The sequence below is a fragment of the Pezoporus wallicus genome, unplaced genomic scaffold (genome assembly GCF_028554395.1).
Source record: "Pezoporus wallicus isolate ANWC-B61680 ecotype Strahan unplaced genomic scaffold, APGP_CSIRO_Pwel_v1 contig_8188, whole genome shotgun sequence".
Taxonomy (NCBI): domain Eukaryota; kingdom Metazoa; phylum Chordata; class Aves; order Psittaciformes; family Psittacidae; genus Pezoporus; species Pezoporus wallicus.
The window spans coordinates 4,770,942-4,786,729 of NW_026640104.1; the positions used below are offsets into that span (position 1 = coordinate 4,770,942).

The 15,788-nt window shown below is 37.0% G+C and overlaps 1 protein-coding gene across 1 annotated transcript in view; it reads right to left on the reverse strand.

The window, feature by feature from the left end:
• Positions 1-13,360: 13,360 nt before the first annotated feature.
• ATRNL1 (attractin like 1) overlaps positions 13,361-15,788 on the reverse strand; it is a 507,795-nt gene continuing 505,367 nt past the window's right edge. Inside the window, exon 29 of the mRNA XM_057417243.1 lies at positions 13,361-15,145. Coding sequence (XP_057273226.1) covers positions 15,021-15,145 — 125 coding nt within the window. The 3' untranslated portion in view covers positions 13,361-15,020. The remainder of the gene's footprint in view (positions 15,146-15,788) is intronic.

A 15,788-nucleotide genomic window follows, 5' to 3' on the forward strand; every position in this document is an offset into this window, starting at 1 on the left:
AAATGGTAAGGAAAGGTTAAGCTGTTTTAAACAATAAAAATCTAGCTGACCAGGCAATAGATTGGAAGCTATTGTTGCCATCTAATAACATTTTAGACTATCCAGTCATAAAGTTTGAACATCAGCAAGGAATAAATACAAACCCACAAACCACTAGAAGAAATACAGTCCCTTAGAAATAAGGCAAGACAGCTTTCTCCTTTAAATGCGTTAATCTGAGTAGCTTTGTGATAAAATACGACATGATACAACTCAGTAAAAGAACTTCTAATATCTTACGTATTGGATAGAGAGAAGCATCTGCTTTGATCCCAAAATACAAGAAAAACTTGGAAAGTGCTTTGAATATGGAAAGGCTGCACAGAGGCAGCACTACATATGCAGCTCTCATCTCTAGAATGGTCTAATATATATGGTAGCCTCACAATAACCTAATTCTGTCCTTTCTTTTTCTTAGTCAGCACAGTACACAGTAATCTCACATGAGCCTGCATCTTGCAAGTTATGTAGGGCTTTGGCAGAACTGTCACTTCCTTCACAATACAATGCATTCTGGGCTTGGATTCATTATTAAAGAAATAGTATTTGTCTAGGATTAGTCAGTCTAAATGCAACACTTTAATTTTTAGTGATTTATCTGGGTCATGTACCAGTATGCGATATACAACAAAACTGCATATTTATCTGATCTTGTAGGAGGATGGATATAATTATTATTGCAATATGGGAATAACCCTAATAAACTAGAAATTGTTATTCCTGTGGCTTGGACATGACTATTTAGACATAATATTCAGCTGAAATAAGTAATTGTCAAAGGTTTTATACGGATTTCGAAACTACTTGCCAAGAAAGTCCTCTTTTTCAATTTCTCTAGCCTCCCAGGATGAAGGCTCTAGTCTCACCTTACTATGCAGGAAAGTCAAACACTCTAGATTCTTATTGCCTTCTATTTTTGGCACTCAAAATAGATAAATAAATATTAATTCACTTTTTGGCTTTGTAGTAGTTTAGTCAAATAGCTGTAATTTGTACTGCTTGTTACTATAACCTGTACGCCACAATCCAGAGAAATAAATTTGCTATTATTGTTAAAAAGACAGTTCAAAACTTGCTCTTTGTCTTAGTTGTCTGCATTGATGACAGCTCTGTCATAATGCATATTAAATGGGGACAGAATGTCTAAGTCTTTGTAGCTTACTGCTGTAGTTTTGTTCAGAAACTCATGAAGTCTTAATAGGTTACCTATATGCGATATTTCTTCCCTCTTCTAATTTTACTTGGTGCTACACGATTCAGTAATCTGTATGGTAAAAAGGGAATATTCAGCTTTCACACCAGCTCCTTCCTTCCTGTATAATGTACATCTGAAGAAAATTAATATAATGAATAAAAATATTTGAAATATGACTTCAGAGTATCCTGGTTTTAAACAGCACAGACTTTCTTATTGCCAATAATACAGAGTAGGTATTCAAGTATTCTTCAACTTTACAAGCTTTTACTGCATTAAATATTTTTACTTAAGACATAATATATACGTTTAAACAACTCTAGCGTGTGCAAACCATTTTATAGCCCTGAGCTTCATGGAATTAATAAAGATTTAAAGGTAATAAGGCTCATCTATTTTATGAAGGGGATGAGCTACCTTGACATGCTCAGGTACTGGAGTTTCCAGGTGCAAAAGGAGTTAGACAGATGGGGTGGAAGTGGTAAGAAAACTGACTTGAGTTTAGTCACATGAAAAGGATTTTCTAAAAGTGGAAACATGAAATCACCCTTTCATTATCCTTGCATCTGACAAAATACATTATCATATGTTTTTGCTTGAACAGTGTAAAGACCGTTCAAAACAGATACAATTGCAAATCAGGAAAGATCACACTTACGTGGAGCCCTGACAATGTGATCTCATCAAGCTAGAACTTGAAATTGCAAGTGTCACTTCAGATAAGATCAGAGAGCGCTTCCTGTCCCAATGATGTGACGTTATCAGGTTTGAGACTGTAGCAAAGGCACATGCACAATTTTGTGAACTAACAAGGCAGATTGAGAACACACTGGTTGGCAGGATATTTTAGATCCTAAGATTGCCTTGAGCTGGGCATAATTACAGCTCATTTTTTGCACATGGGAGAGCCATCTCAAAGATGAAAAGAGCAGGGTACTCACTGAAGAAGGAAAAATGTTGATCTTTCAATTAGTATAAGCTCGAACATCTGAACTGTGTTTCACAGTGTACGGACAGCTTTTGAGTGAAAAAAAAAGCCATCTTCTATAGAAAACTCTTAGCCAGCTGTGCTTCCATTTGTAGAGGAATCATTTAACATATATAAATCTACTTTTAGCTGTGGTGTATTTAAGCTTTAAAAAAAACCATACAGAATATTGAGAGTTTGCTGCTATTAAATTCCATAAAGTTGTCGTGGTTTAAACCCCAGTCAGACAGCTTGTTCACTCACTCCCAGTGAATGGTGCTGGGCTGAGAGCAATTGAGCCCCCCCCACCGGGGCTCTCCTCTTCCCCACTCCCGGAGGAACGGGGAGGAGGATCGAAAGACTGCAACTCCTACGGGTTGAGACAAGAACAGCCCAGCAACCAATGTACAACACAAATCACCACCGCTACCACCAGTGACAACAACAATAAGAGAAAATAACAAGGGAAGAGAATACGATACCACCGGCCAAGAAACGAGTCCCACCCGGAAGCCCGTGTCCTTCTGGGTAACTCCCAGTTACCCCCCACCCAGGGCATGATGTGCTGTGGTATGGAATACCTCCCCGGCTAGCCCGGGTCAGGCGCCCCGTCTCTGCTTCCTCACAGCTTCCCCTCCTCCCTGGCAGAGCATGAGCCTCACAAAGTCCTTGGTCAGGGTAAACATCACTTAGCAACAACCGAAAACATCGGTATCGCAGGCACTGTTCCCAGGCTGGAAGTCAAAACACAGCACTGCACCAGCTACCAACTACCACGAAGGAGAAACATGACTGCTACTGCTGAACCCAGGACAAAAGTTTGACCTTTAAGATAGGTCATTAGGAATTTCTTAGCATTTTTCTGTTGATTTGCACTCCTGAACTACAAAATAAACACAATGGTTCACAGTCATAAGGAAAGATGGGCAAGGTGGCAGGAAGCCATCTAGATTCCTTGGCTCTGTACATGTTTTTGGCACTGCTTAGGGCCTAGTTCACAGCACTTCACCAGGAACTGATTCAGAACTAGAAGTCAGGTACCAGTCCAAAACAGAACTCATGCATTAAAAGCAGTAATTGTGAACATGCTGGAGGTCACATGGGAATTAGCAATCTGAGAATGTTCCCTAACACTGAAAACCTCAAAGCTATTAAATGCCTCTTGTTTGGAGCTGGAAATTCCTTAGCACCTACAATTTGCCTTTAATTTGCTTATACAGGAAGATGTACTTTTGGACTTAAGTGTCTTTCATGGCTTTAACCCTGTTAGATGGCTGAAGACTCTTGGAAGACCAAGGTTTGGGAGCACATTCTCTGTTAAAACCATGGGAACAGAAGATACTGGTACTATTTGCATGATGGAAGACATGAGGTCTATCGTAGTAAAGGAGCTGGAGAGGCAGAACTGTGAATGCATTTGCATCAGTGCTATAAATAGAATCATAGAATAGTTAGGGTTGGAAAGGACCTTAAGATCATCTAGTTCCAACCCCCATGCCATGGGCAGGGACACCTTACACTCTATTCGTAAGTACATTTATCAAGCATATACACGGTCTACTCAGAAACCACATGGTTTCGCATGTGGCTGCAGCACTGGAAATATTAATTCCACGTGTAGAAGACTGCAGAGGGTCACTTTGTCCAATGTATGTTTATAGTGTGATACCAAAGTAATTAAAAAATTAACATTTAAACGGAGAGCATCCAATCCCATACAAAACCAGCTTCTTTTTCTAGTGATTACCCAGCATATCAAGACCATGACTGACAACTTCCTATGTAATGTTTGACAAAACACGAAACAATAACTTTAGTGCATAACTAAGAACCAGTGGTGAATGCTTTTTAATATCCTAGATCTTGTTCCAGCTCCTCATTTTTGTACAAATGTTCACATTAGTTAGAGGAAAAAACACCACACGTTCTTTATCTTAACAAACTTTCTTGCATTGATTAATGCAGCATTTTATGAGACCTGAAAGAACAAAGTTAAATGAACAAGAAGTGAAAACTTATGATGGATGTGTCCCTCATAGCATTTAGATCTTTTCCACTTGATTAAAAATTCCTAGTTCCTCTTCACTGAATTGTTTAGTTTTTTAGCAGTCTCTGTCCTGATTAAAACAAATTAGCATCAAAGATCCCCAGCTGAATGAGGAATCATTAATTGAGAAACATGCAATGCTCCTTAATTACCTTAGAACAGTCAGGGAACAAATAATCTTAGGTTTCAAAGGGGTTTGCAAGCACTATGCACTGTGGGCTTATTCTCTGTGTCTGCTGGAATAAAAGTAGACTCACCTATACCGTTGAGGGATATCAGTACAAGCCTCAGTAAACACACTGTAGATTGTTTATCTAAAGTGGGCAAAAAAAAGAGCAAGGTAATGGCTGACTGGAAGAGATAGATGTTTCAGCTTATTATGTTGATCACAGCTTTCAATTTGCTTTGCATGTGCCAACATTGACTGAGAAAGAATGAAAGCTGCCCATTATTGTCCTGGGTTCAGCAGTAGCAGTCATTTTTCTCCTCCTTGGTAGCTGGTGCAGTGCTGTGTTTTGACTTTTGGCTCAGGAACAGAGCTGATAACACTGATGTTTTGGTCTGGCCAAGGACTTTGTGAGCCTCATGCTCTGCCAGGGAGGAGGGGAAGCCAGGAGGAAGCAGAGACAGGACACCTGACCCAAACTGACCAAAGAGCTATTCCATACCACAGCACGTCATGCCCAGGATGTAACTGGGAGTGAGCCGGAAGGGCTGGGAGACTGCAGGGTTGGAGGAGGTATCGGTCGGTGCTTGGTTGGGCTGAGGGGGGCGAGTTATCGGTCGGCTGGTGCTGAGGTGTTGTATTCTCTTCCCTTGTTATTTCCTTTATCATTATTTTTATTGGTGGTAGCAGTAGTGATTTGTGTTATACCTTAGTTACTAAACTGTTCTTATCTCAACCCATGGGAGTTACATTCTTTTCGATTCTCGTCTCCATTCCTCCAGGAGTAGGGGGAGGGAAGGAAGTGGGGGGGAAGTGAGTGAACAAGTTACCTGACCGGGTTTAAACCACGACAGTTTACAAATACAATACAAATTTAAATCATTCTGGAGCTTAAGCGTTTTACTCAGAAGCACCTCACAAAATGTCAGACACATCGGTACAGAGACTCACCGAGCAGCTTGAAATAGCAGACAAAAAGGCAACAAGCTTTCATAAAAGCTGGCTCAAAAGGAATCCAAGGAATATTTGCTGTTCCTTGGTTGCCTGTTCTTTGGTACACAGTTCTTCTGACTTGGGTTTTTTTTTAGCTATGACTCAGACTCCACAGATCAGTTAGCACTAGCCTTCGCAGAAGAAGGAGTAACTGACTTTTTTGAGGGCACAATATACTTACTAATACGAATACCTTAACATTTGACTTTTTTGAGGGCACAATATACTTACTAATACGAATACCTTAACATTTGTTTTGCTTCACCAGCTCATAGAAGGAATCCTGCAGAAAAATGTCACTCAACAGCACTGAGTGCTCCTGGAGTGGGGATGTTATTTATGTTCTTTGGCACTAAGGCTAATCCAGCAAGTGTTGCTAACTTTAAAACTAGACAGCAAAATTAAATGCTGTGCAGGACTACCTGAGCTAGCTGGAAACAAGCTGGTTTGTACCAGGGCCAGTATCCTGTGCTCTCACTGAGCTAACTGGCTATGCAGAGCAGTAGCTATTAGCAGGGATGCAGTACAGTGCTGATGCAGCTATGCCCTTCTGGTACCCAGACTAACCTAGAGTTAGCTGGAGAAATCTGCACCATACTACATTATGCTATGTAAGGGTATCCTTACAATCTTTGGCATACAAAACCCTGATGCAATGTAATACAATGTAGGCTGTTGACATAACAAGACGATCCCAAAAAGTAAAGGGATAAACACCATACTAATAAATTTTAAATGAGTTCCTATGCCACAGGAAAGGTTTGGACTTGCTCCCAGTTCCTATAAACCTGTGCTACTACTCCCTCAACAATGAATTTTTGCTGACATACCTCAGAAGGATGATCCTAAGATCCATTAAAGAACTTGATCTAGATATTATGTTCTGGCTTCTGTGCTCTTGCACCTGAAGGACAGGAGTGGCATATCCAGCCTCTTGTCTTAAATCCACTTTGCTTGATCTTTTTTCAGTCCATAGGGATGAATTTCTGGCTAACTGGGAGCCTGAAGATTTCAAAGACTTCATCAGGGCTTGTTCTTCTGTTAGATTACTAAGGATGGTATCCACTCATAAAGCAAAACCACGTTTTTTGCTACAGTCTATGTAAAAGTAGAACAGAAAGTTGGAAAACTCCTCAAGCCCCTGAAGGACACTGTGCTCTTTATGGAGAAAGGTATTATATGTATTTGCAAGCAAAACCACAGACCTTAAGTCAGACTGACACTTCTATAGGTGACACACACATATATGTGTGCATGTTTGTGAGCACAAATGTACCATTTTGGGTAAATATGAGTTAGATTTGCACTTTATTTTGTCTCTCCTCCAGTGAAACAGAACTTCATCTGTATATCACACTAACAACCAAGTGAGCAACCAGAAAGCAAAATGTCATGTTATTTAGTGGTTTAAGTTTTACTTATTTGGAGTTTAGTGATACAGTTTTGTTGTTGTTGAAATCATAACCTGTAGAGGTATAGCCACTGATGCCCTTCCTCTCGGCCTTCATTTTTAGAGTCTATAAAGCAAACAAGTCGATCTTACCAGACAGTAAAACTACGCCTGCACATTGTACTGCCACAGGAACACAACAAATAAAGCTTTGCAATTCTATGTTGTCTGCCATCAAAGCAAGGTTTTGCAAAGCAGGTAAAAACCAACCAAACTTCAAAGCACTCCTTTTGGACTGGTAATTTTTATAATGAAGGCAGTTATTTGTAACAGGAGGTTGAGCAAAGACAGGGTAAATCGTAAGTTCTGAATGCTTCAATTTTGAGCCACACAATTTTAAAGGCCCGTCTTGAAAAACGGATTAGTTTATATAATAAAATAAATAATAACATAAAATCTACCATTAGCCATATCAGTGGCTCAGTGGTGAAGGGTCCATGAAGCTGTTTTCCTTTTCATGGGACCTGGAGAGGCACAGTGGGAAGCAAACCATAGAAAATGGCAATCACGTTAATTGAGAACACCTATAAAGCAATATGCTTAATTTAGTTAAAATATCTCAATTTCTCAAACATTCTCCCCTTGCTCTCCAAGTACTGCACAAAACAACTCCCAGATCTACACTACTACAGAATTCAGGCAATGGTTTTGCACACCTGATCTGGCTAGTGTTGCCTGGATCTTGACATAACACAATACACCTTGAATCATGTGTGACTCCAAAAGTTATGCTGACTGCAAAAACCTGGGCAGGCTAGAGGAGTCAGGTCTTATTAAAAGAATATTACTTGGATTTGAAGACCTTTTCTTCACAAAGAAGCATAAATACTTAGAAGACACTTAAATATATCTTAGGAAAGCAGATAAAACTGTAGAGGTCTAAGGAAAGGGCACACATTTTGGACATGGAATGTTTTGAGTTTATATGGTACAATAGAAGCCAGGATGCAAGGCAAGGGATCGGAAACAAATGGCTGGATATCAAAACTTTAAAGGCCTGTACAGGAGACAGCCTTGTCCTAGTAGAGTCAAATTAAATGTATATGATACAAATAAAACTTACAAATTCTGAGGGATTCAGGTATTACTGAGTAGCAGCTAAAGACAGATTTGAAGCTTTGAAAAATTTCTATACAAAGTGAGCAGAGGATGCTGATCCTAAGCGTAAGATTATTGGAGATACATTAGGAGAACTGCCTGAGAAACCAACAGTGTACATCCAAGAGGTAAATAAAAGAATTTGGAAAGGAATCAGGATCAGCATGCAGCAAGGACTGCATGCCTTCAGAACCTGGATCAGTTTCATTATGAGACTGAATCAAAACAGGATGCTAAAAATCAATGCAAAAGACAATAGTTGAAGGGCATGCATGGTGAAGAGGATGGAACAGAGGAGGAACGTTAATGCCTGAGAAGAAGGCAGAATCTACGGCTGGAGGAAAAGGTATCATCCTCTTGCAAATCTGCTGAACAATGAAAATAGTTTATTTTCAAAGCAGAAAGTTACAGAGGGATGGACCCGAGTTGTTTGCAGAGCTCAGATCTGACGAGATCCAAGAGGCAATTACAACCCAAGAGGGAAGAGCTTGGCACCATGTGTTGACAGGGTTGCCATTAAATTATTAAAAGCAGGAGGAGGTGAATGAAGCCAAAGGCTGTACAGAATAATTCTGTTGATTTCAGATATCTGAAAAAGTTTCAGAGAAATGGAAGGCGGTTTTCATAAATGCAGTATAAAAGCCAGTGTGGTGCCTGTCTTCTTTTTAAAGTCTATAAAGCTTTCTCAGAAGGTTTTACTCTTTTATTATTTTTCTTTTAACTAAAGCAGGAACAGTTCAATAACACTGGTGGGAATTCTGGAAAAGAGTTCTACTAAATATTAAATATTTTCATGATATATTTGATAAGATATAACACTATAATCAGAATGAATTTGCAGACTCATAGATTTTAAGAAATCTTACGATGCTATATCATGGCCTTTGAGCTACGTTGGGGGAATTTATAAGTCCATAAAGCATTTTTAAAAGGCATAGTCACTGTCTGCAGTGAAGAAGATGGAGCATGAAGAGGGTGTAAAATCTCTGGCGCATTTAATATAAATGAGGGATTAAGGCCTGGAAATACATAGTCCCCAATATTCTTCAACATGGTTAAAATGGTACATACAAGGACATTTTCAGACTACAGGGAACATCAAAATAGTGAGCACCTTTGGGATCCTATGGTCTGGGCAATTGTGAATAAAGCAGGACTGTACAAAGAATGGCTACTTGAAGAAGAAAAACAAAGAACAAATAATATAAAATCAGAGATCAGAGAAGCATGATTAATCAAAAATATCAGTAAATTAAATAATTAGCAAAATGATTTACCAACAACTGGAAAATAACCTCAACAGTGACCACTACCGTATGAAAAGCCACACAGTATGAATTATTTAATATTTGTTGGCAAATGTTTGTTTTTATTTTTAAATTATGCCTCAAATTATGGTATAGAAAAACATAACATTTAGGACTATTAAATAAATCTGATATTAAATAACTTAATAACTAAATTATACCTAGCACTCATACAGTGACTGTTATTTTTAGATCAGTAAAGAGCTCTGAGTACTCTCTAAACATTAATTAATTGATCTTCCACATTCCCATGTCATTAGTAAGGTTAATTTTATCATTCCTAAGTATTGAGTTAGGAAACTCAAAGCAGAAAAATGATTTGCCATTTTCCAACCAACTACTTGGAAGCAGAATGTCATGCAAAATTACCTGCATTAATACATTTAGCAACATTTTTATACCTAACCATTTTGCTCTTTGTGCCTTGGGAAGGGGGGAAGAGGAGACTTGCAGTAATATTGACAGATTTCATATTTGAGAGAAAGCTTTAGAATACAGAAAATTTGGTTAGAGTTCTATCATAAGAACATCCATATTGGTTACCCTAAGCATTATATTCCCGAACTATGTTTTTTTCTCAAGTATATTTTATAATTGAATATCGTAAAGACCTTTAGGACTTCACATCACAAAATTATTTGTCCTTCATGTTAACCACTAAAAATCATGTCGTAACATTGACTTTTGATAAATACTGACCTGGAAAGGAACATTACAAAGACTCAGACCATCATTATAATGAGATGTTTAAGACAACATCTAGGTCTGAAACAGTATTTAAAGAGATCCACATTATTCTTTTCTTGTTTCTTGTATAATAAGAGGTCTTTCAGAAAAAAAAGCATTGCTAAAATTGGTAAAGGACATAGCTAAGCATCGTTTTGATGATACCATAGAAAGGTAAACATTTAATGCTAAATGAGTAACAATAATCCCAAAATCCAATTTCATATTCTTTATGTATTATTAACTTTGGCTCTAGCATGTAAAAACTCTTAATGGAAAATTCATTAAAAAATTAAGGATGTAAAGGAATGGAAGACACTTACCTCTCTTTATACACTCAGTCTTGGATATGCTGAAAATACTGATACCTAACTGGTAATAATTGATAAAATTTCATTAAGTCTTTCAAGCAGCCTGCTACATCCTCACTCAAAAGAATAAATACACTTAAAAGTTTTATTTCTGTAGAAATGATCATTAGTATACACAAAACTAATCAATTTTTAATATAACTTGTGAGAATTTGTAAGAAAACCAAGAAAAAATTCTGATTTAGGTCAGCTGTGAAACCAAGTACATAATCCCATATATATATACACACACGTATATATGCTTCTTCTATGTTCTAAAGCAGGTTGTTTGGTTTGTGCTTTTTTTCTCTTTGTTCACCATTCCTACCCTTGCTTTCTTATTTTTTAACAAAAGGAAGCTTTTATTACATCAAGAGGTGCAAAGATGTTTTTTTACCAAAACATGACTGAACCAGTACTTACATGAGCAAGGAAGTATCAATGAAGGGAAGCCTGGGGCAATAATAATCCCCTTTCAGCCTCACAATAAATTTCAGAGGGTCACTAGAGCTTCAACTACATATACAATATGATTTTTTACATCAGAAATACCTGTAGCCATAGAAATAGCCACATGTGACTGTATATGCTATGAAAGTGAAATAGCATTAAATAAGGAAAAGCTGAAACAGCATATGGCCCTGAACTATACCAGCCCAGATTCTGCAGGGCCCGCTTCTGCCAGCTTTGTACTCTTCCTTAGCATTTAACAAAGCAGCACAGCTGAAGACAATATGGGAAGTTTTGGCCACCTGTAGACAACAGCAGTTCTGCCATTGTTTGCTATAAGCACCTAGAATAGCCTTAGGTATTCCTACTTTATTCTGGAGACATCTGAAATAAGTATCAGTAAACTACGGCTTTTCAGGTAATGCTGTACCTTAGAGACTGAAACAATAGAGTTAATGTATTTAATTGTCCCCAGTAATGTCAACCATTGTGGATAATTCTGCTTAAAAAAAGAGAGGGATTTTTAATTACCTTTAACAGAGACTTTTCCTTTATTGTCAAGAAACCTTTCAGATGCTTTTTAAAAAACTGGTAATGAATTAGATACATCATGATTTTATAAATTAGATGAATGCTATGAACGTTATTGTGCATAAAGACTGATCATCTGTTAAAGCCATCCCAAACTATAATTCTTACCATCAGGATTCCAGCTCTCTACATTAGATTATTTAGAAATTATTGCTGCTGATTTTACACATAACAAATTCCATATCCCAATCTAGATTTGTCCAAATGTTTTTGATACAGGAAGATGAGAGGGGACTCTAACAATAAAGAGAGCAGTCAGCTATGAACATTTTCAAATCAGGAGAATCTGAATATTCCTAATTAATGGTATCTCCATGCCTTTCCATAGCTAGAATTTGGTCTTTCTGTTTTTTTTTAGTGGCAACATATACATAACCATTTTTCACTACATTTGATAGGAATGTGATGAATGGAAGCAAGTATTCTAAAGTGTTATTTATATGTGTACAAATTTGATTTAAGTTTCAGGAATTTAAATAAAAATACACGGTGCAGGGCGAAACTGCACATGTAAAATGAGCCCCATGCTACCCCAGACAGTCTATTTCATATTTTGAACAGTAATTCATACCTGCTGAATTTCCCTTAGCAGGATCCATGGACTGATGGGGTGGAGATGGAATCCTGACAATCAGAACTTCACTAAGGCTTACTTTCCAGAACAGCACTTAGTTGTTTAATTTTCATCCAATATAAATCACACTAGGGGTAAACCAGGCCATTCAACATTTTTCAACTCTAAGAAAGAGTTCAAAAGTTAAATTGAAGAACAGGGTTTTATATAAAAAAAAAAAGCTTTTTCATGAAGCAGTTGATGTGACAGTTGATAAAACATCTCATCTGCTGTAAAGTGGTCATTATTAAAAAGTTTTCACTTGCCAACAACTAACAAAATGTAGTCATCAGAGATATGCTGTTTTTATTCCTTTCAAACAGAAAGCTGTAACACTTATTCTGAAGCTTTGGTTTGAGACGTGCTGAAAAGCTTCTGGTATTTCACTGTGGCCATTATGTAAGTATTTTTTGTTTTTTTTTGTTATTTTATTATTATATGACTTTACTAATTTACATGCAATCAGGGACTCTGGGAAAATAAAGGTACTTTAGAAAAAAAAACATTCTCAGAGTGAATGAAAATGCTGAATGAACCCATGACAGGCATGTTTTTCTTTACAATAAAATAACATTTTTAACTGTTAACACAATAAAACGGCTGATAGCTATTTGCCCATCTTCAGTGTTGCAATAAAATATTTAATCCCTTTAAAATTCACACCTGCTTTTCAAGTATTTGTCAAACTCTGGCTGAGATACAGAGGAATGTAATCCTTTATGAATGTGTATAGTCAAATGTGTTCTACAAGACTACATGGTCTTTCTGTGTATGGGGTTTCCAGTACATTCACAAAACACACACTGTATATTTCTTACGTGAAATGTTTAGGTTGAGGATAATGCAGAGTTTGGAATATATTCCAGACAAGTGGTTCTTTCCTTTTCATTAGTGTATGCATCATATAAAGCAATTCCATTGATTTATATTCATTTGAACAGACCAACTTTAAAACTGACAGAAAGGGTTGTTTTCAAAAGACCATTTTTTCACTACGCTAAGTAGCATTGATTGAAAGGTCCCAACAGAAGCTTTAGAAGGAATTTTTAAAGTTTTAAAATATTGAGGTTGGAAAAGGCAAAAAAAAGTCACGAGATTGTGATGGCATTATTTTAGAATAATAATCTTATTTTAAGATATGAAAATACTGAAACAATCATGCCAGCATAAGAAATAATTATACCATAATTCAGAAGTGCATAATTTATCAAAACAATAGAGCAGTCATGGTTAGATGCAACATAATATTCCTGTATAAGATATAAATACATACTGTACAATCGTTCCTTTTTATAATTATTTTTACATTTAGTCCTCATCCAAATTAAGCTGAGTACTTCTATGTATGAATGGCGTTACGAAATTAACACAACTCACAAAAGGTCTTTATTACCGCTACTGCACCACCATGGCATGCAAGTAACTATGTAGTCAACTATAAACAGTAAAATGTCATCATCTTCCTGAAATAAAAAGAACATGAAAAATACAGATATAGTAGTAAACATCAATTATCTTTTTATATCTTTCATATTTACCAAAAGTCTATCATTACATGAGGCATTTATACCTCCGTACCACTCTCCTGTACTAGCATGGTGGCAAATTTGGAGCTGAGAAACTAGACTTTCAACAAGCTTGTACAAAACTAATAGTTTCATATGACACTGTTGTTACCATGTAATGAGTAAATGAAAACATGACACATCTGCTACCTACCCCTTAGCATTCTCTTACTTCTTTGTAATGTAACTTCATGAATTTAGAGCAACTAAAGAGACTGAGGGCAATTAAAGCTGTTTGCTAGGTTACCTGTTGTGGTGACTGAGCCCCCAGAGATTAATGTCCTATAGAAAGGAAACTCATCCGCTTTTTGTTGCTGAGTCCTGACTATGTGAGGTTCCATACAGGATGTTGAATCTGAGAACCACTGTTGGAAGCAGCTTGGTTTTCTAAAGATTTTTTTATTTAACTTTTGTTATGCAGGGTAATTCCTTCACTGGTGTGAACGTGAGAATGAAATTCTGCAGCTGGGAGAAAAGGAGTACCCTTACTTTACTATAAAAAAAAAAGGGTCAAATTGCTAACGGGGATTCATTTCTTCTGCTTGGAGGTCAGGGCAATAGATAGAAACTAGTGAATTTCAATCTTGAAATGGTAGCAGGTAGAATAACAGCAAGTTAACCTCTCATTAGATTTGCAATCTTGGAGACTTCCTTAGAAAATAAAACAAACTTTATTGCAGAAGAAGCTTTTCCATGCTGAATTAATTTTGTTAATCAGTTAACTGGCCGGGAGGACTCACATGTGCTCTTTGTAAAACAGATCATTCAGAATAGACTGTTAGGTACATGAAATCCCACCTATCACTCTACTGAAGCCCAGATTCTGTTTCTGAGGCTTTTGCAAGGTAAAGAAAAATAATCATGAAATGCTCAAATCAAGTTTTTATTATGGAACTTTCAAATATCACGTGTGGTATTCTTGGGTTATACCTATGCTAAATTCAAAAGCTGCCAACCTATTTCAGGCAACAATAAAAGAACGTCTAAATCCAAATGATCCTCTTTAGTTCCTGCTTGCTGGAAAGAAATCTTAATGCCGATTACAAGGAAAGAAGTGTACAGTTCTCATTGTTACATTAAGCTACACAAAACAGTCCTATAGTTTCCTGGAATTTGCTTGGTTTTCAATTATACAATTTCCTTCTACATTACAAAACAATGTACAGTTTTCCTAGTTCTGTTCAAGAATATTTCCCTGCTCTGATATGTTTAGGATTAAGAATGCTAGGTATTTTATTTCATACTTTGTTGATCCACTCTTTTTAATAAAGCTCATCAAATATACCTACCGTAAGTTTGTTCTGCTTTGGGGTATAGCAGGCTATGTGACTATAGCAGAGCACAGTACCTCATGTGTTCATTCATAGATTTGCCTCCACAAAAACTGAGGCTGTAGTATAGCTTTCAATGGAAGCCATTTAAAAAGAAAACATTACAGAATATACAAGTGTAGTTTTTGAATTTCAGACACAAGTTCCTTGACGTGTTGAAAGATGATGTTTTCGATTTCTGACTCCTGAACTCTTATCTTTACAGTCCGCAGGCTTCTGTTGTGAAATGTCTATCAGTGCACTTGCGATTGCAAGACCTGTAAGATAAATAAAGCAAAACCAAATTTTAATGCCCAGCTTTCCTGAGAAGAGTTCCACAGCAGTGATGGTTCCTTTCTTGCCAAATGTTTTGTACTTTGGAGTTAGAGAACGAGTTTCTAAAATGCTACCTGGTAACAGTGAAGAAACAGGGGAAGACAAAAAAAAAAGTGCACTTAAGACACTATACTGGAAATCAGGAGAACTGAGTTCTGTTTAAGTGTCATTGATTTGTTGTGTGATCTTAGCATCACCTCTCTTTAGCACCGTTTTCTTGGTTATGTGGACCAGCAGCAGCCCTCTGACATGGATTTTCTCTTATTAAATGTTTGTGCATTGCCTTTAGAAATGGCTGAAACTGTAAAATTGTACATAAAAGAGAAATGGAGACCACAGTTAAGACAAAATGGTATCCTTGAATATTTCCTTTTGCAATGTATGTGCCTCCTAATTTGGGAATAATCAAAGGTTTGTATTTACTGTGAACACAAAGATATGAAAATATCTGTCCAGAATGCATTTGGATTTGTAAACAGACAGTGAACCATTATGGTGTTGACCTCGATAAATTCTAAACGTTGTCAACTCACCAAAACTCTTCTCTTTGAGATTCTGTTTAAGTTGTTGATATTTCAAGACCTT